We start from the raw sequence: 26,591 nt of genomic DNA, 5'->3' as shown, positions 1-26,591 counted from the left end.
GACCCCAACATGACCGTCCAAAAATTTGACTCTAAAAGTTGACTGTACCCACCAAGTTTCATGCCCATATGACAGTTTTTACTCATTTGACCTCAGATAACCCCTGGATGACCTCGGGTGATCTTGGCCCACAGATAGACAGACGATGCCTATTATTATATAGATTTAAATTATTCCTTAATAATTATCGTATCATAAATTTGCACCCTACAAAATGTGCTTACATTGTTCCCAAAGCCACTTGCCACTTGTAATCAAATGAGTAAATGTCATTTTGGTCCACTCTTGGGGACAGCCATTAGGATGTTAACTATTCAGTGCCGGCGCCAGGAATTTTTTCCCGGGGGGGGCATTGAGGGGGCAAAGTGAATTTCAGGGGGGGCAAAATCGACACATTTTGCGCAAAATTAACTCAAAAATGTGAAATTGTCGTAATTTTGGGTGTTTACTGGGAGGAAGAGTTCTGACTGGGAGGGGTGGGCATTTTCCCCTCATGCCCCCACCCCCACCCCCGTGGCGCCGCCACTGGAACTATTTGGCTTTTGTTTATTCATTTTTACAAACAAGGGTTTGGGATAATTTTTGTAAAAATCCAGTCTGAAGAAGACCAAAATGAAACAAGTTTTGTTGTTTATACTTCATCAATCTTTAAAGGGGAAGAGGATGGTCAAAATTTAGATATGGTTAAAGGTTATGCTTTTCTTATTGTTGACCTTGTGAAGTATTTATGCAAAAATTATTTTGTTTTCAAAAAGGTGTCCAAAAGTGAGGTAACCAACTTTATTATTCAGACAATATTTTATGGGACCTCCAAATACACATTCTGGCTCTTGAAGATATCAAAAGCATGAAAAGAGAATAACATTGGGTCCATTTGAGAATCCCAAACTCTAGGGAGTGAACCAAGCAGTGATATAGTATGAAGTGAAATTCAGACTATCCTCGTTTTAATGATTTAGCTCCTATTTGGATCAATGGAAATTATTAAATTGTTTCCAGTAGCCTAGCCACGATTATAGTGTGAGGGGGCAAAGCCAAATATTCATCCCCATTTGTCAATCTTTTGTCACATTTTTTGTCATTTTAAGGACGCTTTACTCTTGCCGTCCCCGTTTTATCCCTGACAATTTTCGGGGGGGGGGAGCAATTTGCTCTCCCTGTTATGCCCCTGGTTGTTTATAGTTTGATCAGCTTGTAATAGCACAGCAGATAGGATGGAATTGTGTAGACCAATGTTAAGAGTGATATAGTTGACCTGTATGGTCTACATTTTGCATGTAAAAGAAAATAGATAAGTATAGGACTTCAATTAATAATTTGTGATGCTTCTTAGAAAATATTTATATTAATCTACTATGTTTAAAGGCCTGCCGTTTATAAGCTGATCAAACTATAGTTAAATGAATGTAAAAGTGCTCATCATTACCAATGCACACATACTCAAAAGGAAATTAACACAGGCAGTTAAATTCATTGATATTGCATAAAATAATTTAATGTACATGTAATCAATAAATACAAACAAGTATCTTCATATAAATGGCTTTACCACAATTTTCTAATATTATATCATCTTAATCACCGCAAATTGAACATACTGATGAATCATAGAAAACTACAAACTGGTCCTTGTGTTATATATTGACTAGAATTTGGTTCACCTTAAGTTACGTATGCGAGTATTTTGTACACATCAAGTTAGACAGACAGAGCATACACAGGCGCGTAGAAGGGGATTTTGTCAGCATACTTGCAGTGCAACCACAAAAAAGCATTGGCGTCACTACCAAAGTTGAGGTGAACCAAATTATATGTATACAGGGTGGTGTTATCGCTGGGTGGAAAAACCTTTCCATGTGCATTTCAACTGTTACCTATCTGGCAAAATAGGTGACAGCATTTTGCAAGAGACACTACATCTATCTACCTGGTTCAAAAATAGTGTTTCGATTCATTTTGGCAAATAGACAATGGTGAAAATACATGGTGTTTTCACTGCCCTTGCTCAACAAAGGGTACAGGGCACTTAGCAATTGACCTTTTCGGCAAATCCCATAAGCCTTTGCGAGTACACCTGAGATGCAGGGGTAGCGCTAGGCTGCATTTTGGGGTCCCGGACTCACCAAAATCCAGTTGGGACCCCCTATTTTTAAATTTTCTGTGAGTTCAGGGGTTCCTGCAGACCCCAGCTTTTTAATCTAGCGCTACCGCAGACATACTATTTATGCTGCATTTGTCCAACTCTGACTCGCCAAACTCTACTACGGACCCCCTACTTTAAGATTTTCTGCAAGTTCGGGGGTCCCTGCGGACTCTGGAGCGCTTTGTTCTAGCTAGCTACCCTAGCTGAGATGACATCATTTGATGTCAGTATGCGTCACTCCGATGCACGCATCGTTTAGTGAACATCATTGTTACTGCGCATTGCATGTCTGCGTGACGTCATCTCAAGTGTACTTGCAAAGGCTTATGGAATTTACTGAAAAGGTCAATTGATATATGGGCAGTTTATAATAATCCGGTATGTCACTCAGTATGTAGATATCACAGTGATCATAAATTATCAATAGACCATTTTTATAATTTCTTTATAATTCCTACTGTTGAATGGGATGCACATTGCACATCGATATCACATTGATTATTATAAAATTACGAAACTGAGGTTAAAATGAAATCACATAATTTCATACTTTTGTGGTATCATGCTTTTGTTATTTTATGCAGAGATGCCAGTCAGTGATGTCAAAAAATCCTGAAATGGCAAAATATTTCCTGAAAATGTACACTGCCTATACATTTGTACTGGATCATCCGAGTAAGATTTCCTGAAATCAGGCAATTTCCTGAAGACTGGCAACACTGTTTATGTGTAATACCAATGTGATATTATGTTTACCCCCTCAATGACAGGATTGTGCCAATTAAAAGAATGGTCTAATTAAAATTCATAGCATTAACTTCACATAAATCATTACTATGTACACTTCTCCAACAAGGGATTAATTGTACATATTTAGGAACAGTAGGTCATACAAATGTATACGATGGAACAAGAAGACTTAACTGCAGAAATTTGGGATCAAAATATTAAGAAAATTTCTTTCGCACAGTGCACCTTTGCCAAGTTTTCAAGATACATGTATTCCAATTTCTCAAATCTTAAATTTATAAGAAGAGTTCTGGCATGAGAAGATTTACATTATTATTTTGTTCTCCGCCATTTTTAATGCAAATTCTTTCTTGTGCCTGAGTATTTGAGACCACCAAATTATATTGACGAGAAATGAACCCCGGTCCAACACATTACAATTTTGTTGCAAGGTGCCCTGAGGTGGTCTGCAACAAGCAATTGCATAGGAAATTGCCTTGTGTATTTTGGCCATTACATATTGGTATGCTGAGAAGATCTGGACTGTTTGTTTCTTACGGGAAGATTAATGGAAAGAAAGACAGACAGCTATGGCAGGCCGAGCATCCAATAACGTCCTGAAAAATCTTGGATTTTCAGCTTATGTTGAAAATCTTGGATTATCAAAGTGAAAATCTTGGATTTTCAATCGATAATCTAAGATTTTCGCTGAAAATCCAAGATTTGGAATGTCCAATAGTTCGAAAATCTTGGATTATCAAAGTGAAAATCCAAGTTTTTCACGTTGATTTTCAACATAAGCTGAAAATCCAAGATTTTTCAGGTGAAAGTCCCAAGTTTTACTAGAATATCCAAGATTTTCGATCGAAAATCCAAGATTTCAAGGTTATTGGACACTCGGCCTGCCATAGACAGCGCCAGAGGACAACATATCTTCAAAGTATAGCAGCCTGGACGGGTGTTGATAACATGAGAAAATGTTGTAAGTCAGTCAAATAAAAAATCAAGAACCAAAAGTCGCTGCAGAAAATCTGACATATGTCACAACAGAAAATTGTCTGCAAAAACTGTAATAGCTCCACCTTTAAGCTGCCTCAAATTAACTTCATAAGTTTGTATATTTAATAGCCACTTGTAGACATTGCACACAGTCCAAGAACAAATTATGAGTGTTACATTAAAACAAAACAAATAATGCTATTATTTACAAGACACAAATGTGACAATATTAGGAACTTGTGAAGCTTTTATATTACATGCATTATTTCTGAACAAATGAGGTTTTCTAAAAATTTACATTTTAGTAGATTTTTGTAAAATTTTGCTGAATTCATGTAAAATCAGCCACGTTGTTTTCTTCTTTTGTTTTCCTAAATGTATTGATTTTGATTAAAAAAATATTTCACAATATATTTGCAAAAAATAATATAATTTTTTTCTAATTTTTTCAAACTTTTGGAGATATTTAAGCGTCATTTTGGTTTTCAAGGAAAAATATCCTGACCGACCGACCCTACTTCAAAAGTCTGTATGGCTGTAAAACGGTTTTTTGGTTCCCTAAAATGATCATTTGTGACATGATCAAGGGGAATGAGTCACATGTCGACCCTGGTCAAAAATGAGTTTTACACATGTTTCTAAAAAGAACATTTAGAGCTTTCAGAAACTGAAAACCCCATGTTGATAAAACTTTTCTTTGCGAAGTTATGTCAATTTATCAATCGCTGAAAACAATATAAAACAAAAGAATTTTAATACTTTCTTTGCTAATATCTCAAAATCAATATTAGCGACATCCGACTCATTACCCTTGATCATATCACATTTTTCAGCAATGACAACCTTAGGTTTACAATGTTCCCACAAATGGTGAGCATGTAGTGCAAGCAGGCCGAGCACCACCAGGCACAACAGTAGAAATTTAAAAAAAAATCACTATCTGTTATTCACTCCTAGCTTTTTCAAATATTTGCAAGTATTTATTGCAGCAAGAACTATTTAGGCCAGGTTGTACAAAAAGGTATGTCACCCACATGCTGCACTTTATTCCATGAGTATTGAGTATACACCGTTCTTAAAATAATCAGAGGGTGTATGACAGGTGTGACATACCAGATTCTAAAGTTGTGCCTAATTAAGCAGAGCCAGGCCCGTACGCAGGGGGGGGTGCGGGGGGTGCGACTGCACCTCCCCAAATTTGGAAAAGTATACAAAAAGTCCCAAAATTTAAGAATTTGCGAGCGAAGCGAGCAAAAAAATCAGGTTTTTTACGGTTTTTTTGGGTTTTTTTGGTCAAAATGGTCAAAATTTGGGGAAGAAAGTCCACTTTCCACAAAATCGCCCCCCTCCTTGGAAAAAAAGTCCACTTTTTCAAAATCAGCACCCCCCAAATAAAATCCTGCGTACGGGCCTGAGCAGAGCATAAAATAACAAGGTAAAAAACACACCAAATATATAACCTTGATGCAATAGTGAGCATGACACAGATACAACATTATAATTGCAATGAGAGAGTGCACACTACTATGATTGTCTGGTGCCAAATACCAAAACAAAACAATGAAATGGCAAGCTTACAAGCTAAACCACATCCACTGGAACTAAAAGTTCTCCATCAAAAGCATAAAGGAAGATATTTCTCTCCCCTGACACAATCACTCCTTATGTTAAGTCATAAGTCATGCTGCAGTAGGTAATCTGTCATCAGTATGATCCTCATCATGGGTATCCATCTTTCAGTGGCGGAAAGTGCTTTTAGACCTCACACATACATGTAGATAGTCTAAACACCATCTGTTTCTTGTTTCTCTCTGGACCTTGTCCAATCCCTTTTCTCATCTGAAAATACCAGTTCTCATCTGAAACTACCAGTTCTCATCTGAAATACCAGTTTTCATCTCAAATACCAGTTTTCACCTCAAATACCAGTTCTTATCTCGGCATTAACCTCTGTCAGTCACTCTCCTCTTCTGGCTGAAGAGATTCTACAAAAGTATCAAATTCAGATCTGCTTTCTTCAAATTTGGCAAGTCGCTCTGGAAGAGTACCCTGGAAAAAGAGAGAAAGCCAAATATATAAATAGTGCATATATTTTATGGTCCTTTAAATATTTAGATCCAAGCATCATCATATTCATTACCAATTCCCATATAGAGTCTAGGATTTCCCTCAAGAAGTCAATAGCTGAGTGTCGAACTTTCAAAATACACTCTAGTAAATGTCATGTTCAAAGCCACCAATCCGGACCTCAATAAAGACTTGGACAACCACAACTCCCACAGTACCCTCCTATATAAGTGCTGAAGAAGTGATGCTCGGATGAGCCATGAAAATTTTACTGTAAGTAACATGTCTTTCTTTGTGTGAATAAGTTCAAATTTGCGGAAAATATGCGCAAAGCCAGATAATAATATGAACTGTATGTACATGCCACACTGAATTCATGAAGAATTTTTGAGAACACCAAGAGGCAATGTTATGTGGTTGCTGGCCTATATGCAAAAAAAATTGCAAAAGTATACAAAAAGTTGGGTTTTTTATACTTTTTTGGCCAAAAAAGGTCCAAATTTTGGCAAGAAAGTCCACTTTTCACAAAATTGCTCCCCCCCCCCTGGAAAAAAGGTTCACTTTTTCAAAATCAGCACCCCCCCCAAAAAAATCCTGTGTACGGGCCCGAGTGGTTGATTGGTACTGACCAGGGTTTCCTCCAGAGTAGGTTGGTTATCAAACATGGACAACTGAGGAGCAGCCTGGAACTGACGATAGAAACTCACTACATCACTGTTGGTGTCAGACTTAGCAAATGCAGGGTTCTGGAATAAAAACAAAAAAATAAAAATAAATTACCACACCTCTCAATTTTACAAATTTTGCAACAGATTTTAATTTGTGAGAATAAATTAAATGTATTTGTTAGTCATAAATTGGATCTTTTTATGCAAATTTATGAAAAGACATAATAAATTAATAGAAGAGTTAACTTTAACACTACACTATTTTTCGCTCACCTGGAACGTTTTCTCTAGTTCGACTAGCGTCTTCAGCAGATGGTGATGCTGTGATGATATTACCATCACCATCTACTGAAGACGCTAGTCGAATTAGTGAAAACATTCCAGGTGAGCGAAAAATAGTGTAGTGCTGAAGTTAAACTCTTCTATTATTTTATCTACCACTATGTATGAATATCCACTCGTAGACATAATAAATGTTTTACAGCATCCTACAGCCTTTATACAGATGTCTTACATGCATTTTGGATGTGATGATGTCATTGATTTGATGTAACTAGTAGGCAAATGATGATCTTGTAACTTTCATTCACATATACCTGGGTCCATTTCACTCAACTTTACGAAGCTTTGCAAGTCCCAAAACTGTTTGTAACTTATGACGAGTCGTAAATTCCATTTCACTAAACTTACGAATGGTACCCTTCGTAATAGTGATTTACTACAGGGGCCCTTCGTAAAGTTACGTCTACTATTGGGTATAAACTTTAGGAAGGGCTGCTACAGTTTTGAAGGGTTAAAAGTTAGTGAAATGGACCCCTGATGACATTATAATGCCACTCAGTATTTTTTTCAGTTTGACATGTCAATTTGTTATCAAAACATTTTCCCTTTGATCAGACTAAGGTGATATAAAAGAATTATACTTTAATAATCAGTGTGGTTCAAGCAAATAAGTTTGAACTTATGCTAACATTTTTTTATCCCATCCATGGACAAGACAACTTACAAAATCTACCATGACGAAGTCTTCTATACCACTTTGTTGACTGATATTGGATTTATTAGAGTGCTGTGAGGAGGAAGACTGACCATCGGGTAGATCTATGGATGCCTGAAAACAAACAAACACAATTGATATTGTTGCTATGTTTACAGTGGGTGGCAGAGGCCATATGTATACATCCATATCAAAAGGTTGCACTTGTCGGCTGCTTCATGTGTCTTATTTCATAATAGCTAGGAATAATATCAGACTCATCTCCGAAGTGGAGGTCACTTCAAATCATCCCAAGTCACATGGTTTAGGAATACAAAGATCATTCCTTATATAATTTGACTTGGGGATGGTTTGAAGTAACCTACACTTGATATGAGTATTTCTAGCTATTTTGTGAAATGAGACACATGTAGCAGCCGACAAGTGCATCCTTTTGATATGGATGTACACATATTTATTCAGCTTTAGCCATTTTACTAAAAAACTATAGTGTATAATATTAATACATTGATCTTATAGGTTCCAAATCAAGAAAGCCAATAATCACATTTATATTTCCGCAGGCCTTGTGGTTCTTGACTTAAGGCCAATAGTGTACCAAAACAGGTTTGGGGAATTTCTCCCCTCCTGAGAAAAATCATACCCATGGGACAGAAATGTTACCCCTTATATCAAGTACTGAAATAGTGTACCTCTGGCATATTTTTGGCAAATGCCCAAAATAAAAAGAAAATGTAATGGTCATTATGGGTGGTCAGTATGACATATCACACACACATTGCAAAATAGCTAACATTTAATTTTAAAGTTTGTGATATGCACGGTGAAACAATGAGGTGGTACAATATTCTCCCCTACCTTTGTGAGGAACACACAAACATGGCTGAGGCCAAGTTCTCCCATTCTAATTCAATGGCTGCAAATCATTAAGGCCAAGAAAGTATTGGGAGGTATGACAAATTATGGAAAAATATACCCAGCAGCACACAAAGTTGTGTGTTTTGTTCTTATAGAAAGCCTCTTACAATATATTATTTATTAGTGATATTTATTTATTTCAAGCTTCAAAGTTAGCCAGACTTACTTGTCCCTGAGATGATGGTGGTGTAGATGCTGGTTTATCACTAGCTGAGTCTGTAATACTGCTGCCAATGTCTTGTAGTAAAGACATAAATGGAATATCACTTGGTATAAGGAGCTCATTCTGTCATAAACAAAAAATAGATATATTGGGTCAATATTTTAATGGAACTGATTGGGTAAACCCTACCTTCAGTATGCTTTAATTCTCCAAGGTTACAGTCTTTATTGTATTGCGTTGTATTCATTACCTTTGTGCATCAAACATGTGCATTCCTTTGAAATTGCTTGTTAATTGACATCACACCCATGCGTGGAGGTTACCGACATCCATAAACAACTTCAGGGTGATGTAGCAAGGGATTACGTGGTAAAATAACTTCATTTTTTTCCCCATATATCCCATAAATCCTGAAAAGTATTGACACAAAGTATTGAGCTTACCTGGTCTGTGAGGGATGTCCTACTACTGCTTGCAAAGGCACCTAATCTGCCTGATGTTGGGCTCATGTTAATTGATGAAGAACTGCGGAAGTAGAGTAGCAAAATATGAATACATAATAATAATAAACACATTTTTCTAAAGCGCATAAAACTAGGTCTCAATGCGCTGTACTGTAGTATCATACAAAAATTCAGGTTATTATATTATTCATTATACGTCCATGTGTGCAGCTACTCGGTGTTCAGCAGATCGACAACACCACACTGATACACACATTTGGTGATATAGGTGCTGGAATGAAATAGCTAATTTGATTGGCCCAAAATTAAAAGAGGACATCTCTAATAATGAAAATCTTTATATAAATCACACATTATTGCTTTACGGACACACTACAGTTTGTACACATCAACAAATAAAGTAAAATGTTGATTAATCTGATTATGCATACAAGATGGTTCATGTTCAAACTATGTACATCAAAAACTATAATATATTATGAGCATAAATATGACTATCTAAGCACAGTAAATGACACTGTGCTATTCCAATTGAAATCCATCCCCCCTATGGAAGATGTTACCTTAATCTCCCACACATGAGATGTAGATTTCAAATGGAGTCACCCATTCAGGTTACCCTATTTGAAATTCACACCCCCTGTGTTGTGTGTTGAAGATAAGGGTATGTCTTCCATAGGGGTGTATGGATTTCAATTTAAATTAAATAGCCCATTCTTCTGATACCACACTGACCTGGCAGGTTTGCTCTTTTCCTCTGCTATTATTGTTTTTCTTGAAGTAGAGGTTGGAGTTGTTGCTAACGAACTTTGCGATATATATGGATCTGGTGGCGATGTAGAAAATGAGGTAGCACAGAGATCTTGTGAGCCATAGACATCAACTCCACCTGACTCGTCATGTCTGAAAAGATGCAATCAAATGATATAGACATTAGTATAATAATGACATGCTGCATGTTTCTATAGTTTGACAGTTAAAAACATCCAAATATTTGACCAAAAATTACATATCTTTCCAACCACTGGAGTGTAACAGTTGGGATTATGCTACTTCCATCTCCTGTATTAAAGCTTATGCAAAACAGCACCATGATGACTCTACCGATATCCAGCTTGAACAGAATGGTCACACACTATAGTGTGTCTCATTTTAAGTTGAGAGTGGCAGACTCGTAGTGCCTTTACGCAGTTTTGTCACCAACGTACGGACAAATGACCCTTCTACAAGCGTGTATACACCCCACAGGAGTAGATTAATGCACCCATTCAAATCTGTCAGTGTAAAATCCAACATGCAATATTCTCAATTTGAGACAAGACACACTATAACACATCTAACATGTATCTCACCCTGCAGCACCAGGTATGTGTAGCATTCCTGTTGATATTTTCCTCTTGGGGCTATTGCTGCTACTGTAGTAATCATCCCTGACTGCAATAGGACTTGTGGTCATGTATGTACCATGTATTGCTTGCCGTACAGACAATGCTAGTTTGGTCCTGTAGGCTACTGAAAGTTGAAGAGTACCGACTGGAGTTGTTACGGAGCCTATTTGGAGAGGTACAAAATCTGCAGGGAAAACAAATTAAAACTAAGTTTAAAAACAAACATATCAAACATCTTAAATGTTCGTAGTACAGGTAGACCTACACTCTTTTCCTTATTGCTAATTAAGTGACTGTCACACTAGTACACACCAATTTATTTACACCATGTATGCAAACACTTCACTGGCACTCTCTTGTAGAATTGAAGGTTTGTTGAGGTGAAGGCACGGCAAAGTGAGATGAGGTGAGGTGATCTAATTCCTATCAGAATGTGACTTACAAAACCACATTTAAACAGCACAATGATGCTACTAAAATTATACATGTATGGATTTGAATGTTGAATCCAACAACAGTGTGGAATTGCCAGAAACTATGATAAACTGGGCTGCAAATATATCAACCTCAGTGAATTTGGAAACAAAATACACCTTGGAGTAAGGATGCAACCTGAAAACTTTCATGCCAGTTAATACTAGCCTTTCCAAAACTATTCAAGGTTTATTAGAAAATGCACTCTTTAAAACTTTGCAAATCAGGTCGAATGTTATTAATGCTATCCCTCATTTTGCTTGATTTGGTGCACGTGAGAGTTAGGTTGCGGGCTTGAACCATGTCAGGATCAATATGTTGTGTCCTTGGGCAAGACACTTGATCTCAATGCCCCACTCAACCCAGTTAGGTTGTGGGCTTGAACTGTGTCAGGATCAAAATAAGGAACTGTTAGCGAGTGGTTACTAGTGCCATTATTGTTGGCAGTTAAATATATCCTAGTGGCAGTGGAATGTAAAGCGCTTTGATATCTGGTCCAAGAATACTATATAAATGACTACATTAATTTACCATTTTATTTGATTATGCATCAAGTACACACCTTCTCCTAGTGTTGATAACCTTGCTTCACCAAAGAACACCCTATGTTGCACCTTATAGTCAGATCCTAGCTGATGCCTAGCTATACGATATGCAGGCGTCACACGGGAAACACACATTAATGACTTGAGTAGTAACCCCATACGGTTGTATATTGCGTAGTGAACTTTTGCATCTGGATCGGTTTTTTCCGTCATGCCTAAACTCCAAGATTCTAGTACCATGCGATCACCCTGTGAAAGTGAATTGTTTTGATTACATTTAAGTGGACTGAAAAAAAATTACAAAACTTGTTTTCGATATATAATATGGTTTAACTACTTCTTCACAAAACATTTTTAAAACACTATAATGCAAATGTACATGTTTGAAGGTAGACCTGATCATTTTTTTCTTCTTTTCATATTTTTAGTACCTTAATCTCCAACACAGGAATGTAGATTTCAAATGGAATCACTTATTCTGGTAACCCCATTTGAAATTCACATGCCCTGTGCAGAAGATTAAGGTCATGTCTTCCGTCTTCCATAGGGGGTGTTATGGATTTTAAATGGGATAGCCCATTGCATCGGTACAAAGGAATTACAGTTTGTTCAACCTAAAACTAAAGTGGCAAAGAATATTGAGTTTTTATTACTGCACACATCAATAAACTTACGCTCTTTATCAATCTATGATGTTATGAGTTTTGCCAATTACAATATTCTGCTCTTGGTTCCATGTTTTGTTAACTTTTTGTGCATAATAATTCTGATGAAACATGCTTTAATTTAAACAATACTTTGGCCTTGTCTACACCAAATTTCTCTAACCCTGCCAATTGCATATTATATTTATCAAACTGTATAAGATATCACTAAGATATTTTGAAACTCTTAACAGTTTTTAAATGAAAAGTACAAAAATGTTAATGCTTAATTGTTCTATTCTTGCCGTCTTACCTCTGCCGTCTCTAGGGTTACTTCTATATTCAAAGGATGACCAACTCTGGGTAGCTCCTTGGCAAGAAGTTGTTTGGCATATGCTTTTATCCTTTGATTATCAGGAATAGCTAAATTAAACTGAAATTTGAAGAAAAGTAAGATGATAAAATATGATAAATAGTATGGATGAATGTATCAGTATGAAAATAAAACATTGAAAAATACACTGACATCTCAAATGAACACTGGTCGGACATGTACACAATAGATAACTATAACATCACTGAAAATAACACTGAAATAGTTCTTTGTCCAACCACACTGAAAAAGAGACTGAAACACTCTGAAAATCATTGATCACTCATCAAACCCACCAAAATTGAATCACATTGAATCGAATTGGCCAGTTCTATTTTTTTGGAAATTACTTGATATACCACTGAAAAATGTGTTTTGTTGTTGTATTTTAGTGTGATTTTCAGTTTTAAATTTCACAGTGATATGAGAGTTGAAAGGCACAATATTGATTATTGTGCTGAGTAAATCTGAAAGTGTACCGTTATAGCAAAGGAAAAGACCTAATGGCATCACGATGGATGTATGATGTATCACACTAAAGAGTCACTATGGGCATGTCATGGCACAGATCAATCAATTTATGATTATCCCATGCTCAGTGTTAAATCACTAACAGTTGAATACAACCAGGTGATCCCAATACTGCGAGATTCAATGCGTTCACTGCTCAAACTTGTGTGGTGCCATATGCATATAGGCTCACGCAATGCTGTGATTGCAACTGGTACTTCATTATTTGGAAAGTAAATTTGAATATGATGACATGAAAATCAGATCAACTTACACTTACCCAATCAGTTCCATCAGTATTAGCCTTAGATTGTGTGTCCACTTTCTCGCCTAGTCTTGATTGTACTATTACCTGTATTGACTGCAAACACATTATCACAATATAAGAAGTTGTCATGATCAATCTAATTGATCATCCTTTATTTCAACAGGTTTTAATTTATCAAGATCTGTTTGTCAATCGTTTTTAATCGCGCCATTTTTTTTTTGCGTGGTCTTTCAGTGTCCAGTGTGTCTAAGCTTACACAAGTCTAACAGCCGAGACGCGATTGGAATAATATAAATTGTTTTGTTGGAAAGGAAATCGATCCGGGTTTAGAGAAAGCAGTCATATTTTATGAGCTGAAGTGAATGTTGAAGACTCATTCATACATGTTGAATAAAATACATTAATATTGTTATATGAAGATAATCTGGAAATCTCTACGATGTATTCCTTGTGTCTTGACTCTGTTATTGGGTTAATTGGCTACTAAATGGATAATACCTCATCGATCATCCCCTCATAAACTCTCCTCTCCCAGCATAAACCCTGAGCCGAAGATATCACAGAAGTGTATTGAAATATTGTGAGAATAATTATTACCAATGCCTAAAATACTAACAAGATCTAAAACATAGAGACCAACTGAGGTTTAATTCAGCAACATTAATACTGTACAATTGATATATGCTATGGTTATAGTATTATATATTCTTATTCAGTTGTATGTCTTGTTTAAAAGAATACACCATACAATTTGATTGTTTTTTAGCTATACAATATGCAAAGTGAGATTTCTCACAGATTAACTTTAATAGAATATAAGCAAGCTGATCATAGTAATACAAACATTCACTCACCTTAAATGCTAAGAATTTTGTAAATTTGTTTAAGTCTCTCCTTTCTCTATCAGTGAGTTGACTAGCACCAGGATGATACTGCATTCTCTCCTCTTGTAGCCCCTTGGCAAGCATCTTGTCACCTTACTATGGTGGAATTGAAACTTGAAAAAGCCTGAAATATGATCAAAATTGGATTGCTACTGGTAACAAAAGTTATGTATATTATAGGGGCAAGGAATTCAGTTCGGGATCCAGTTACTACACTAGAATTTCAGTGATTCAAGACAAGCGGTATGTTATTTATGATAAGAAAAGAGGTACTGCTAGAATGTACCTAATTTCTTAACATATAATGAACCACTTGTCTTGAATCACTGAAATTTCTGGATTTCTTGCCCCTGTAATATCCATAACTTTTGTTACCAGTGTGTAGTTATTTTTTGAGAAAAATGCAAAATTAGTCACAAAATTTATCAGGGGGTGTAGTACCACCTTACTTCACTGAATTTCTTCTTAAACCATTTACCAACACTGTGTATACTCTCTCATTACATCTTCTCTGCTCTCAGTCACCTAGGAAATATTCAAATTGTGATAAAATTTAAATCAGGTCAAACCTGATAAACTCAAATTTGATTAGATTAGATGTTTAATATCACCAACGTAGCAGCCAAAACCTTCAGCTATGTGAGACATCATATCATGTCCGAGGTTTTAACGTTTTGTTATATGAAAAAACAGGTTTTGTAATGACAATTTATTGTCTTATCATTCACCTTTGTAATAATAGGCCATTCCTACAAAATTATAAATTTTGTCTCATAAAATTTGCTGTTTTGCAGTAATAAGCACTGAAAAAGTAAAATTCCAAATCCTTTTTACAAAATTGAGCATTAAGGTCAGATACACGTATTGTGCTTTTAAAAAGAATTTGGCATTTTACTTCCATCAAGGTTCTTCAACTTTCAGTGGTCTGCCGATTTGGCACTTTTTTAAAGGCGTAAACACAAAGGTGGGGTTCTAATTGGATAACGTCATCATCACATCAGCACCTTGTTCACTGGCCAAGCTGCGTATCATAGCCAGACTTAGTTCTTTTTCCGCGATAATCAGAAAGAGCAGACGGACGCCGCTGAAGGAATTTGCTGAATGCCCAAATGGCGTTTATGCATGTGGGTGGCAGGGCATAAACACCTGTTTAGGCCAGACATAGACCTTAAGGTACAAATTTCGAGGTGCATAACAAACACCAAATTGGCGTTGTATGACCTTTGACATGCATGCTTTCTTTTGTCGAGAGTTGACATGGTCTTTCAATTTCTGCCGAGTGTCCTTGGCAGACTTGACTATGCTTCAGTGGTCATGAAAGGATTCAATAGATAACCTCTGCCCCACTAATCCCCAGCTATTGTCTGAAATTGCTCCTCGGAAGATATATCATAACAACTCAGTCCTCAAATGATAGTCATATATTAAACGACCAAAAGATAAATGACTGACTATCATTGAGGACTGAGTTCCGCAGTCTATGTTTAGGCATGAAACCATCGCGTTTACGCGTGCGACGACGTCAAGTATGAGCATAGGACCTTGTGGAAAATAATATGCCCTGGATGCTATAGCAGTACTACGCTTAATTTGTTTTAAAGTAATTCTACCAAAAAAAATATACAGGTAACATTAAAGGCCCATTCAGTGATTTGCTCATCCGGACGATCGTAAAAATCATCAAAATTCAGATTTTGGTACCTTTGTTATTGTCATAGATGTGCTAACATAGCCTGCCAGTGGTTCAGCCAAAAGCTGTGTATTTAAAGCCATAATGTACATGTACAATCTTATAATGTGAAATTGATTAATTTTTTTCAAACCTGATTTTTTTGCATATATTTGTAATGTTTACACATGTCCCAACTTGCACCTAAATGGAATTGGCCAAATTTGTTGTGTTTCAAGGTCAACAGAGCAAAGTTCGACATATTATCAAAAAATTAAGATAATATGTCCTCCCATAGAACTGCATGTTTATAAATGGCCAAAATAACCAGTGGGGTTTCTTTCACTTTACCTTGTTATTTCAACTTAAAAAGGACAGCAACCCTTCCCGGCAGTTATTACTAATATTATTTCAACATTTTGAATAAAGAATAACAAAATTAAAATAATGAAGAAGGAAGCGGCCTATATGCTTCACCCTAGCAGGGCGTAAGACAATGCGAAACACAAATTAAAATTTGATGGAAATCGTGCATTAGGCCTAAGGCTTTTTAGACAAAATAAGACATTTTACACGAATCTGTAATTTAGATACTATCATACTGACAGTATCTAAATCAGCTACATGTATTTGAATGGGCTTCAACTTCGTCAGTACTGCCGTTTTCCAAATTTGTCATTTCAAAAATACCAAATGACAATTTGAATGACTTATCCTTCACTTTAAAGCAATTTATTAGCAATTCTATTTTTTTAGCACTTGCGCTGGGATCACTGAATGGGTCTTTAAATGTGATTTGACTTAATTTTCCCTACTCGCATCATATTCTGTGTCCATGATCGCACATCCGGGCGGGCCACTGGGCATTAACGTTGCCCGGCACTTAAACCAGGACCCTGACAGCAAGTTCAGAAACTGTATGTTACTGCATGGAAGCGGCCATTGACCCTGTCATCGCGTATCATCAGGAACTACTGGTAAGCATCTTGTCACCTTACTATGGTGGAATTGAAACTTGAAAAAGCCTGAAATATGATCAAAATTGGATTGCTACTGGTAACAAAAGTTATGTATATTATAGGGGCAAGGAATTCAGTTCGGGATCCAGTTACTACACTAGAATTTCAGTGATTCAAGACAAGCGGTATGTTATTTATGATAAGAAAAGAGGTACTGCTAGAATGTACCTAATTTCTTAACATATAATGAACCACTTGTCTTGAATCACTGAAATTTCTGGATTTCTTGCCCTGTAATATCCATAACTTTTGTTACCAGTGTGTAGTTATTTTTTGAGAAAAATGCAAAATTAGTCACAAAATTTATCAGGGGGTGTAGTACCACCTTACTTCACTGAATTTCTTCTTAAACCATTTACCAACACTGTGTATACTCTCTCATTACATCTTCTCTGCTCTCAGTCACCTAGGAAATATTCAAATTGTGATAAAATTTAAATCAGGTCAAACCTGATAAACTCAAATTTGATTAGATTAGATGTTTAATATCACCAACGTAGCAGCCAAAACCTTCAGCTATGTGAGACATCATATCATGTCCGAGGTTTTAACGTTTTGTTATATGAAAAAACAGGTTTTGTAATGACAATTTATTGTCTTATCATTCACCTTTGTAATAATAGGCCATTCCTACAAAATTATAAATTTTGTCTCATAAAATTTGCTGTTTTGCAGTAATAAGCACTGAAAAAGTAAAATTCCAAATCCTTTTTACAAAATTGAGCATTAAGGTCAGATACACGTATTGTGCTTTTAAAAAGAATTTGGCATTTTACTTCCATCAAGGTTCTTCAACTTTCAGTGGTCTGCCGATTTGGCACTTTTTTAAAGGCGTAAACACAAAGGTGGGGTTCTAATTGGATAACGTCATCATCACATCAGCACCTTGTTCACTGGCCAAGCTGCGTATCATAGCCAGACTTAGTTCTTTTTCCGCGATAATCAGAAAGAGCAGACGGACGCCGCTGAAGGAATTTGCTGAATGCCCAAATGGCGTTTATGCATGTGGGCGGCAGGGCATAAACACCTGTTTAGGCCAGACATAGACCTTAAGGTACAAATTTCGAGGTGCATAACAAACACCAAATTGGCGTTGTATGACCTTTGACATGCATGCTTTCTTTTGTCGAGAGTTGACATGGTCTTTCAATTTCTGCCGAGTGTCCTTGGCAGACTTGACTATGCTTCAGTGGTCATGAAAGGATTCAATAGATAACCTCTGCCCCACTAATCCCCAGCTATTGTCTGAAATTGCTCCTCGGAAGATATATCATAACAACTCAGTCCTCAAATGATAGTCATATATTAAACGACCAAAAGATAAATGACTGACTATCATTGAGGACTGAGTTCCGCAGTCTATGTTTAGGCATGAAACCATCGCGTTTACGCGTGCGACGACGTCAAGTATGAGCATAGGACCTTGTGGAAAATAATATGCCCTGGATGCTATAGCAGTACTACGCTTAATTTGTTTTAAAGTAATTCTACCAAAAAAAATATACAGGTAACATTAAAGGCCCATTCAGTGATTTGCTCATCCGGACGATCGTAAAAATCATCAAAATTCAGATTTTGGTACCTTTGTTATTGTCATAGATGTGCTAACATAGCCTGCCAGTGGTTCAGCCAAAAGCTGTGTATTTAAAGCCATAATGTACATGTACAATCTTATAATGTGAAATTGATTAATTTTTTTCAAACCTGATTTTTTTTGCATATATTTGTAATGTTTACACATGTCCCAACTTGCACCTAAATGGAATTGGCCAAATTTGTTGTGTTTCAAGGTCAACAGAGCAAAGTTCGACATATTATCAAAAAATTAAGATAATATGTCCTCCCATACAACTGCATGTTTATAAATGGCCAAAATAACCAGTGGGGTTTCTTTCACTTTACCTTGTTATTTCAACTTAAAAAGGACAGCAGCCCTTCCCGGCAGTTATTACTAATATTATTTCAACATTTTGAATAAAGAATAACAAAATTAAAATAATGAAGAAGGAAGCGGCCTATATGCTTCACCCTAGCAGGGCGTAAGACAATGCGAAACACAAATTAAAATTTGATGGAAATCGTGCATTAGGCCTAAGGCTTTTTAGACAAAATAAGACATTTTACACGAATCTGTAATTTAGATACTATCATACTGACAGTATCTAAATCAGCTACATGTATTTGAATGGGCTTCAACTTCGTCAGTACTGCCGTTTTCCAAATTTGTCATTTCAAAAATACCAAATGACAATTTGAATGACTTATCCTTCACTTTAAAGCAATTTATTAGCAATTCTATTTTTTTAGCACTTGCGCTGGGATCACTGAATGGGTCTTTAAATGTGATTTGACTTAATTTTCCCTACTCGCATCATATTCTGTGTCCATGATCGCACATCCGGGCGGGCCACTGGGCATTAACGTTGCCCGGCACTTAAACCAGGACCCTGACAGCAAGTTCAGAAACTGTATGTTACTGCATGGAAGCGGCCATTGACCCTGTCATCGCGTATCATCAGGAACTACTGGTCGCTTACGGTGCACTTGAATGCACCCTATTTAATACGCGTTATTGATCGCGTAGGACGCTTGTGCTGGCAACGGGTTCGTTAGCACCCCGGCGACCCCGCGTTGCCGTTTAGCACCCCATGGCAGCTACATGTACGTGTGTCAATTTGTGATTCGCGGGATCTTATTTTTCAGGCCCTGTAGTGTAGCGTGCAAATTTGGCTGGTCCAATTTTTACAGTGAGGGACCTGACTTACATGCTTAACTTATGAACTTCAATTGCTTGAATCTTTCTTCGTATATGCATGCATACAATGAAAATGATGAATGAATAAATGAAGAAATAATAGACAAAAACAAAAGATAAAGCTTTATCACTGAAAAATAAACAGACCTGTTCCGTTAATTTTTCAAAATTTTAGCCTTCCCGTGACAAAACTTCTTTCCATAAAGTTACGGCAAAACACCTTTTTCTTCAAAAGTTGTTTCCCTGTTCGGTTAAGCTTTTAACTTTTTCTGGCAGCACAGGAAAAAAAGTCGATGACAGGATTTTCCCGGAAACAGGACACCTCGCCCCCACGCACTTCGCCTACACGGCATCTCGCCTATACGCCACTTCGCCTACGTGCCATCTCGCCCCCTATGCAATGCAATGCATTGCAATGGCGATTGCGGATGTCGGGCTCTCATTCACGCGCGGATGGGAAATAGTGTTAGTATGTTTGATACGGTTTCTAGACTGAAATTTTGCGTAGAACACGCTCCCGTAGTCCACTTTAATTAAAAATGCGCCCAAAGTGCTTTTTCGGGGGTGCCCCTACAATGGGGGTCAAAATTACTAAAAATGTATTCTAGGGCCAATGGTGGTGATTTTGGTGTCTAAATAATTATATGTTTATGGACATGAGAAAGTCATTTAGACAGTTTCCGAAATCCAAAATGGCTTCCTTATGTTCCAAAATTCAAAATGGCGGCCAAAATGGTGAATTTTAGCCAAACTTATTTGAACGGCTTTTTCAGGCCGATGGTGGTGATTTGAGTGTCTATGAATAGAAAGGAAGGAAAGAAAGAAAGGGAAGAAAAGGAAGAAATAAAAAGAAAGAAAGAATGGAAGGAAGATAAAGAACGAAAGAAAGGGAGGAAAGAAGGAAGGAAAGAACGAAAGAAATAAGGAAGGAATGAAAGAAGATAGGAAGGAAAGAAAGAAAGATAGAAGAAGGAAGAAAGGGAAGAAGGAAGGAAAGAAAGAAATAAGGAAGGAAGGAATCAAAGAAAGATAGGAAGGAAAAAAGAAAGAAGGATAGAAAGAACGGAAGAAAGCAAGGGGTAAAGAAGGAAGGAAAGAACGAAAGAAAGAATGGAAGGAAGAAAGGAAAGAAAGAGAGAAGAGAAGAGAAACTTACCGGTAGAAAGAAACTAACTAAATACAGGATGAAACAAACTAACGTAACTAACCTATAAGTAGGCCTACTTGTACTTAGAAATCTCCAGAATAAAGAAACTTACCTAAAAATCTTGTACATTATGTATCTTTGTTTTATTGCTGTAAAGCGCTTTGGGATCGCTTGATGTATTGCGCTCTATAAAAATAAAGTATTATTATTATTATTAATATAGTCGGGGTATTATTTGAGGTGAACCTGGAATTGGATTAGGCCCGATATAGTTTCTGATTCTCTGACATTGCCTGACAAGATATCCGACCATGGATCCGCTCCTGTAAAGACTGACATATGTCGCAATTTTTTCATCATCATGATCATTGAGCAATTTAAATATTACCAAAAATGGCTGAAATGGACCCAAAATCTAGAAAACAGTCAAAGTGGGTTTTGACTCACCACTAAGGGGTGGTGCAATAATTATGTGTACCCCGGGGGGTGAATTCTCAAAATGGTCTGCCAAAATTGCTTGCCCCCCCCTCTGGCCGTGCCAAAAATCTTTGCCCCCCTTCGACATGCCAAAAACCTTTGCCCCCCCTTTGATGTGCCAAAAATCTTTGCCCCCCCTACACATGCAAGATTTTGGGGAACCCGAATTTAAAACCTTAAATTGTGTTATCATATAGTGCGAGCGCAGCGAGCAGGAAATTTTGCATATTTGAACATGTTCCTAACGTTTTCCGAAGCCTTTTTAGGGCAGAATATAGAAACGGTGCCCAAAAAATATGTGCCAAAAATTGCTTGCCCCCCTTTCGACCTGCCAAAAATCGCTTGACCCCCCTTTGACCTGCCAAAAATGCTTGCCCCCCCCTTTTCGCCTGCCAAAAAAATCTTTGCCCCCCCCCTATACTTCACCCCCCTGGGGGTACACATAATTATTGCACCACCCCTAATTGCAACAGAATTTTTTTCACTCCTATGAATATCAGAGATGTCCCTGAACAGCATACAAAAAGTATACTAAAATATATATACTTGGTGGAAAGGTATAGCTTTTGGCGGGAAAAGGTCATACAGGGGTCAAATTTCAAAATTGCTCCAATCATTTTAAAAACTATACCAAATTATTCCTCTAGTCACAAGGATTCAGAAAAAATATAGTTTGCCATACCTGTGATGTACGGTTCTTGAGTTATAGCCAAAAAGGTCAAATGTTGGGTTCAACAGAGGTCAAAAAACTAAAAATTGTCTGATTTATACCAAAATGGTCTCAAATTGTTCTGCTTGCAAACATAATTCATTTAAAGAATATTTGCACTATTTAGGTTGTTTAATTACATGCGTAACATCGAAAACTAGGTCGGGGTCAATAGTGTTCAATGGTCAATGACCTCTTTTACCCTGCTACCTAGGTAACGAAGCATCCTAGATATGGCAAACAATTCTTATTTTGGAGTGTTTTTAGAGGACGAACACATTGAGACCATTTTTAAGGAGATCGGAGCATTTTTTCGAAGTTGACCCACGTGGAGTCCAAAATTTGACCTTTGACCTTTTTGCTTATAACTTGAAAACGGTACATCATAGATATGACAAACTATACTTTTTCTGGATCCTTAAGGCTAGAGGAATGCTTTGGTATAGTTTTTATAAAGATTAAAGCAATTTTGAAATTTGACCCTGTATGACCTTTTTCCCGCCAAAAACTACCTTTCCACCAAGTATATTTTAGTATATTTTGGTATGATGTTCAGGGACATCTCTAAAATGTATAGAAGTGAAAAAATTCTGTTGCAATTAGTGGTGGTGACACCACTAATTTGTTTAGATTGACTGGACTATAAGATATGGACCAAATCGAGAAAATGGTAATTGGTATAGACTATTATTAGTATTAAGTGCATGCTTTTCGGAGTTACGCATCTACTCCAAGTAGATACCAAGCCCCGTACCAGTGCTTATAGGAAACTCATTTTAAAGCTCATTTTAAAGCCAAACATTGGCCAAAAGTACCCACAGGTGTAATGAAATGCAGTTTCTCCGTAGCCTGATGAAGTTTTGAGATTTACAAACACGCTATCTGTCATCTACGCGTTTTGATTTTTGGTTTGATAACATTAATTCAATTGTACCACATAATGTTATTCATAAAAGTCAGGAAAACGTTTTTAACATGTTTGATATGAAGCTGCTGCAACAACATTTTAATGTTTAAGAAATATTTTTCACGTTTAAATATTACATTAGGACGTTATAATGTTTTGCGTATGTTTAGTTGGGTACTTTTGGTACTTATTGTACCCTGGAAAAAAGAGTGAAAAAAACTACTAAGGTAGCCCTTTTTCCTCTATTTTGTTAACATCTTTTTATAGCGTGCATGTCAAGTCATTTTCACCTTATGGTTGATGACGTTTTTCAGAGAAAATGATTTTTCTCCTACACCCCCACAGACCTTTCCTCGCATGCACTGTTAGTTCTATCATACTGGATATTCTTAAACACGTTTAAGAAAAACAACAAACATACAAAATCTGAATGTTTCCTATCTTCTCTTCAAGTGTCAAACCACAAACGGATACGTTTGCTCTTAGTTTTTTCCAAATTCCATACGTGGAACTTTCTCTGGATGAATACTCATGGATTTTTAATTTAAGGGTGACACACCCTTCTCTCTCTCCCTGTGAGCCATCGGTTTACACCTTGACGTCCTGCCATCCCCCTCTCTCCCACCTATTTTAATCCTTTCATAATTTGATAACTTAACTTTGATAATTATAAAGAAATTAATTTTCTTAATATTTTCCCAGATACCAATGATTGTTAAAACTTTCAGCCTGCTTTTAATAACTTGATAACGTGATAAAGTGTTTAAAATAAATTTTGGCCATTTTCTCCGAGACAAATTTAAAACAAACCGCGCGAGGGAGGTCCTGACACCGCGGGTATTTGCTGCCGACGATTGCTTGACAAGTCCCCTGCGTGCCTGCAAAAGACCCATCATTTTCTTTTTTTCACGCAAAAGGCCAGCTCCCAAGACCATTTTGTGGGAAAAGTCCTACATTTTAGAATATGTCCCAGAAAGAACTCTTTTTTTTGGGGGAGGGGTCTTCCTCGAAAGGCCTCATTTGTTAGCAACTTCCCCCGAAAGACCTCTTTTTTTTATCCTACTCCTATTTATCGCACAATTTTGCCCACGAAATACCTTATGACCGCAAATAATAATATTAAATATATTATACTAGCGGGGACCCGGGTCTCCTACTAGTTTTACTTAAAGGCCAGAGGAAACTGAAGCTGAATTTCTGTAGGCCTATATAGAAGAACAGGGTTTCCGACATTTGTAGGCCTACTCTTGGAGTGCAGCACGGGTTGGAATGTATCATGATGCACGTATATGCAGGAATGGGATATTTGACGCTGTAGGCATACTAAACCTTTAACCATACCCCCCCCCCCCCACACACACACACCCACACACCCTTTCATGGGCAGTATTGAACACATGCACACATAGTCCCTACTCGAAGAATTGAGCGCGGAAATGGAAAATGTTACTTTTGCGCGCATTAAACTGAACTTGTGTTTTGTTTTCTTTCTCCTGTAATTCTCTAATCTTTCTCATTAACTTTGGTTTGTTTATTTGTTCTCTCTACGTCCACTCCCGCACACACCCCTTCACGAATACACATCTCGAAGAATCAAGCGCGGAAATGGGAAATGTTGCTTTTGCGCGCATACATCCGAATTATAATTTTGTTCTCGGTGTTTGACGGTGGTGTTTGTTAGAAATCAGTAAAGAAATAGGATGTGCATATGTATTATATACAAGAAGGTATAACACATGATAAATGAAAGAAAGATAATATAATAATAGAAACAAGGAAGGAATTATTTTAGACAAGTGTTAATTGTGTGTATGGCCAGCCTGATCATGCAAACGACATCCGAGTAATTATAGCTTCCAAATCTGGGTGTTTGATAAGCCTAGATAGGGAAGACCTCTATCCTAGACGGTGCGCACATGAACAGGCAAAATAATGATTTATGAAGTTTAAAATGAAATCATGTATGGTATTTGATAGACCTATGCGGTGCGCGTGTTAACAGGATCTAGGAAAAATAACGAGTTATATGAAGTTTAAAATGAATCATACCTGTACCGGTATATAAAGCCAAACAACCTACATCTTCCAAATCTGGGGAAAATAACGAGTTACGTGAAGTTTCAAATTAAATCACAGCCCGTATATCAATAAACACATTTATTACACAAAATGTTTCCATTTATTTGAAAATTTTTCCCAGGGTAGCTCCGATGTCTTACAAACAGAATGAATTTGATATATACTCAGTGGACATGTTTAAACATTACAATGCCAAAAAATCAGCATGATCAGGGTTGAAACGTATTATGTAAAACGATCAAACGCCTACACTATGGCTTTATCTCTTGGCCACGGCCCTTGACAGCTCAGTTTCGGCACACTAAATTAATAGGAGAAACTTAAGAAATAAGGGGAAGGTTCGACTTTGAGCTTGTCACCAAGAAATTTAAGAAAGAAGGACTCTACATGTCATTTCAGTACACCCATTATAATCATTTTTTTCTCTTTCCCGTCCAATGTTTGTTTTGTACTCCGTCGGTAATCACATGGTTCAAACTATAATACGAATACCGTATTAGATTGTTAAACCCGGTTTCTTCCTTCAGGCATAAGGCCAAAGTCTTTCTTTTCTTATGTCCTTAATTTTTCTTTATTCAAACCTGTTCTTTCTTTCTTGAGGCCTAGGCCTAATTCTTTTTTCCCCTTTGAAACGTTATTGTATTGTCAATGGTCATGTCATATACATAAATAATTCAAACTTTCTGACTTCGGTTTGAGCTGAGACTAAAATACCTAATACCTAAAGCCTTACTTGCATTTGAATCAAATAAATATATTATATAGGAATAAGGATACATGCTAAATACTTGAAGCCAAAGCAATTAAGTATAACGAGTCAGATCATGATGACGGTGTTTATGCTACGTCATATGCGCAGGTGCTCCTTTGTTAAAAGGGATATCCCTGATGAGGAACGGTCAAAGAATAGTTCTCGCCAGTCAAGAAAGATAAACTGTGAAAGTCCACTATAACCGCCCCACCCGAAAAGGAACTTTCGCGATTCGTCTTCATGGTCTTTCTTACGCCATGTGAGATACTAGTAGTGATCATGCATATTCTGAGTTTGGTAACTATAAAGAAAAAAAGGTCCTACTCGTCGGACTATCAAAAAGCTGAGACGGTTAAATAATACCGGGAAATAATAGCATTGAGTACGACATAGAGTACTAGCTTAAACATATAAATCATCATTATCAGTTTGTTTTATAAAGCAAAGTTTCAACACCCGTATAAATTATACGATATGCATGAATAAAGTGCACATGACATAGGCCTACGTGTCTTCCAAATCTAGGTTTATCAAACTCCCAGATTTGGAAGTTATATGAAGTGGTCCTTTAAAAAAAATATTTTTGACAGGACAAAAGACAAAAGACAAATAACTTGAGAAAAAAAAAAGATAGAAAGAATAAAAAATAACATACACAACACAAATACAAAAGCATCTCTTACATTATAATATATGACTAGTACAATAGTATGCATATATTTAAATTCGTTTAAATACTTTGTTTGTCCGTGGGTACACGAGAAAGACAATAATATGTTATATTTGTATATAATTACTTTGTTGTTACATTATTTTCTTACACAAAACCTCCCCATTTTATACG

At 36.8% G+C, this 26,591-nt stretch overlaps 1 protein-coding gene across 3 annotated transcripts; it reads right to left on the bottom strand.

Annotated features, from left to right (window-relative positions):
- Positions 1-3,466: 3,466 nt before the first annotated feature.
- On the bottom strand, positions 3,467-19,980 carry LOC140155833 (autophagy-related protein 13-like). 3 transcript variants are annotated; one of them, XM_072178818.1, is made up of 12 exons: positions 19,825-19,980; positions 14,205-14,358; positions 13,357-13,443; positions 12,513-12,632; positions 11,573-11,804; positions 10,501-10,720; positions 9,884-10,051; positions 9,128-9,209; positions 8,688-8,807; positions 7,613-7,717; positions 6,568-6,684; positions 3,467-5,920 (listed from the first exon to the last, which is right to left on the bottom strand). In XM_072178818.1, the coding sequence occupies exons 2-12, from the start codon at positions 14,316-14,318 to the stop codon at positions 5,825-5,827; spliced, it is 1,461 nt and encodes a 486-aa protein (XP_072034919.1). In that variant the 5' UTR covers positions 14,319-14,358; positions 19,825-19,980; the 3' UTR covers positions 3,467-5,824. The 3 variants fall into 3 exon arrangements, with proteins under 3 accessions (XP_072034919.1, XP_072034921.1, XP_072034920.1); XM_072178820.1 differs by having other exon boundaries at positions 13,363-13,443; XM_072178819.1 differs by having other exon boundaries at positions 19,898-19,980.
- Positions 19,981-26,591: the final 6,611 nt, after the last annotated feature.

Source organism: Amphiura filiformis, chromosome 6, assembly GCF_039555335.1.
Source record: "Amphiura filiformis chromosome 6, Afil_fr2py, whole genome shotgun sequence".
Lineage (NCBI taxonomy): Eukaryota > Metazoa > Echinodermata > Ophiuroidea > Amphilepidida > Amphiuridae > Amphiura > Amphiura filiformis.
The sequence above is the reverse complement of the archived record's forward strand: the minus strand, read 5'-3'. Positions and strand labels throughout refer to the sequence as shown.

What these genes read in the sequence shown, in the direction of transcription:
- LOC140155833 (XM_072178818.1), bottom strand. Translation starts at nt 14,318, where the DNA reads ATGCTTGCCAAGGGGCTACAAGAGGAGAGAATGCAGTATCATCCTGGT. An exon ending in CACATACCTGGTGCTGCAGG is followed by an intron (nt 10,052 to 10,500) that starts GTGAGATACATG and finishes GCATCTTTTCAG; the next exon opens with ACATGACGAGTCAGGTGGAG. An exon ending in GGACATCCCTCACAGACCAG is followed by an intron (nt 8,808 to 9,127) that starts GTAAGCTCAATA and finishes TGTTTATGACAG; the next exon opens with AATGAGCTCCTTATACCAAG.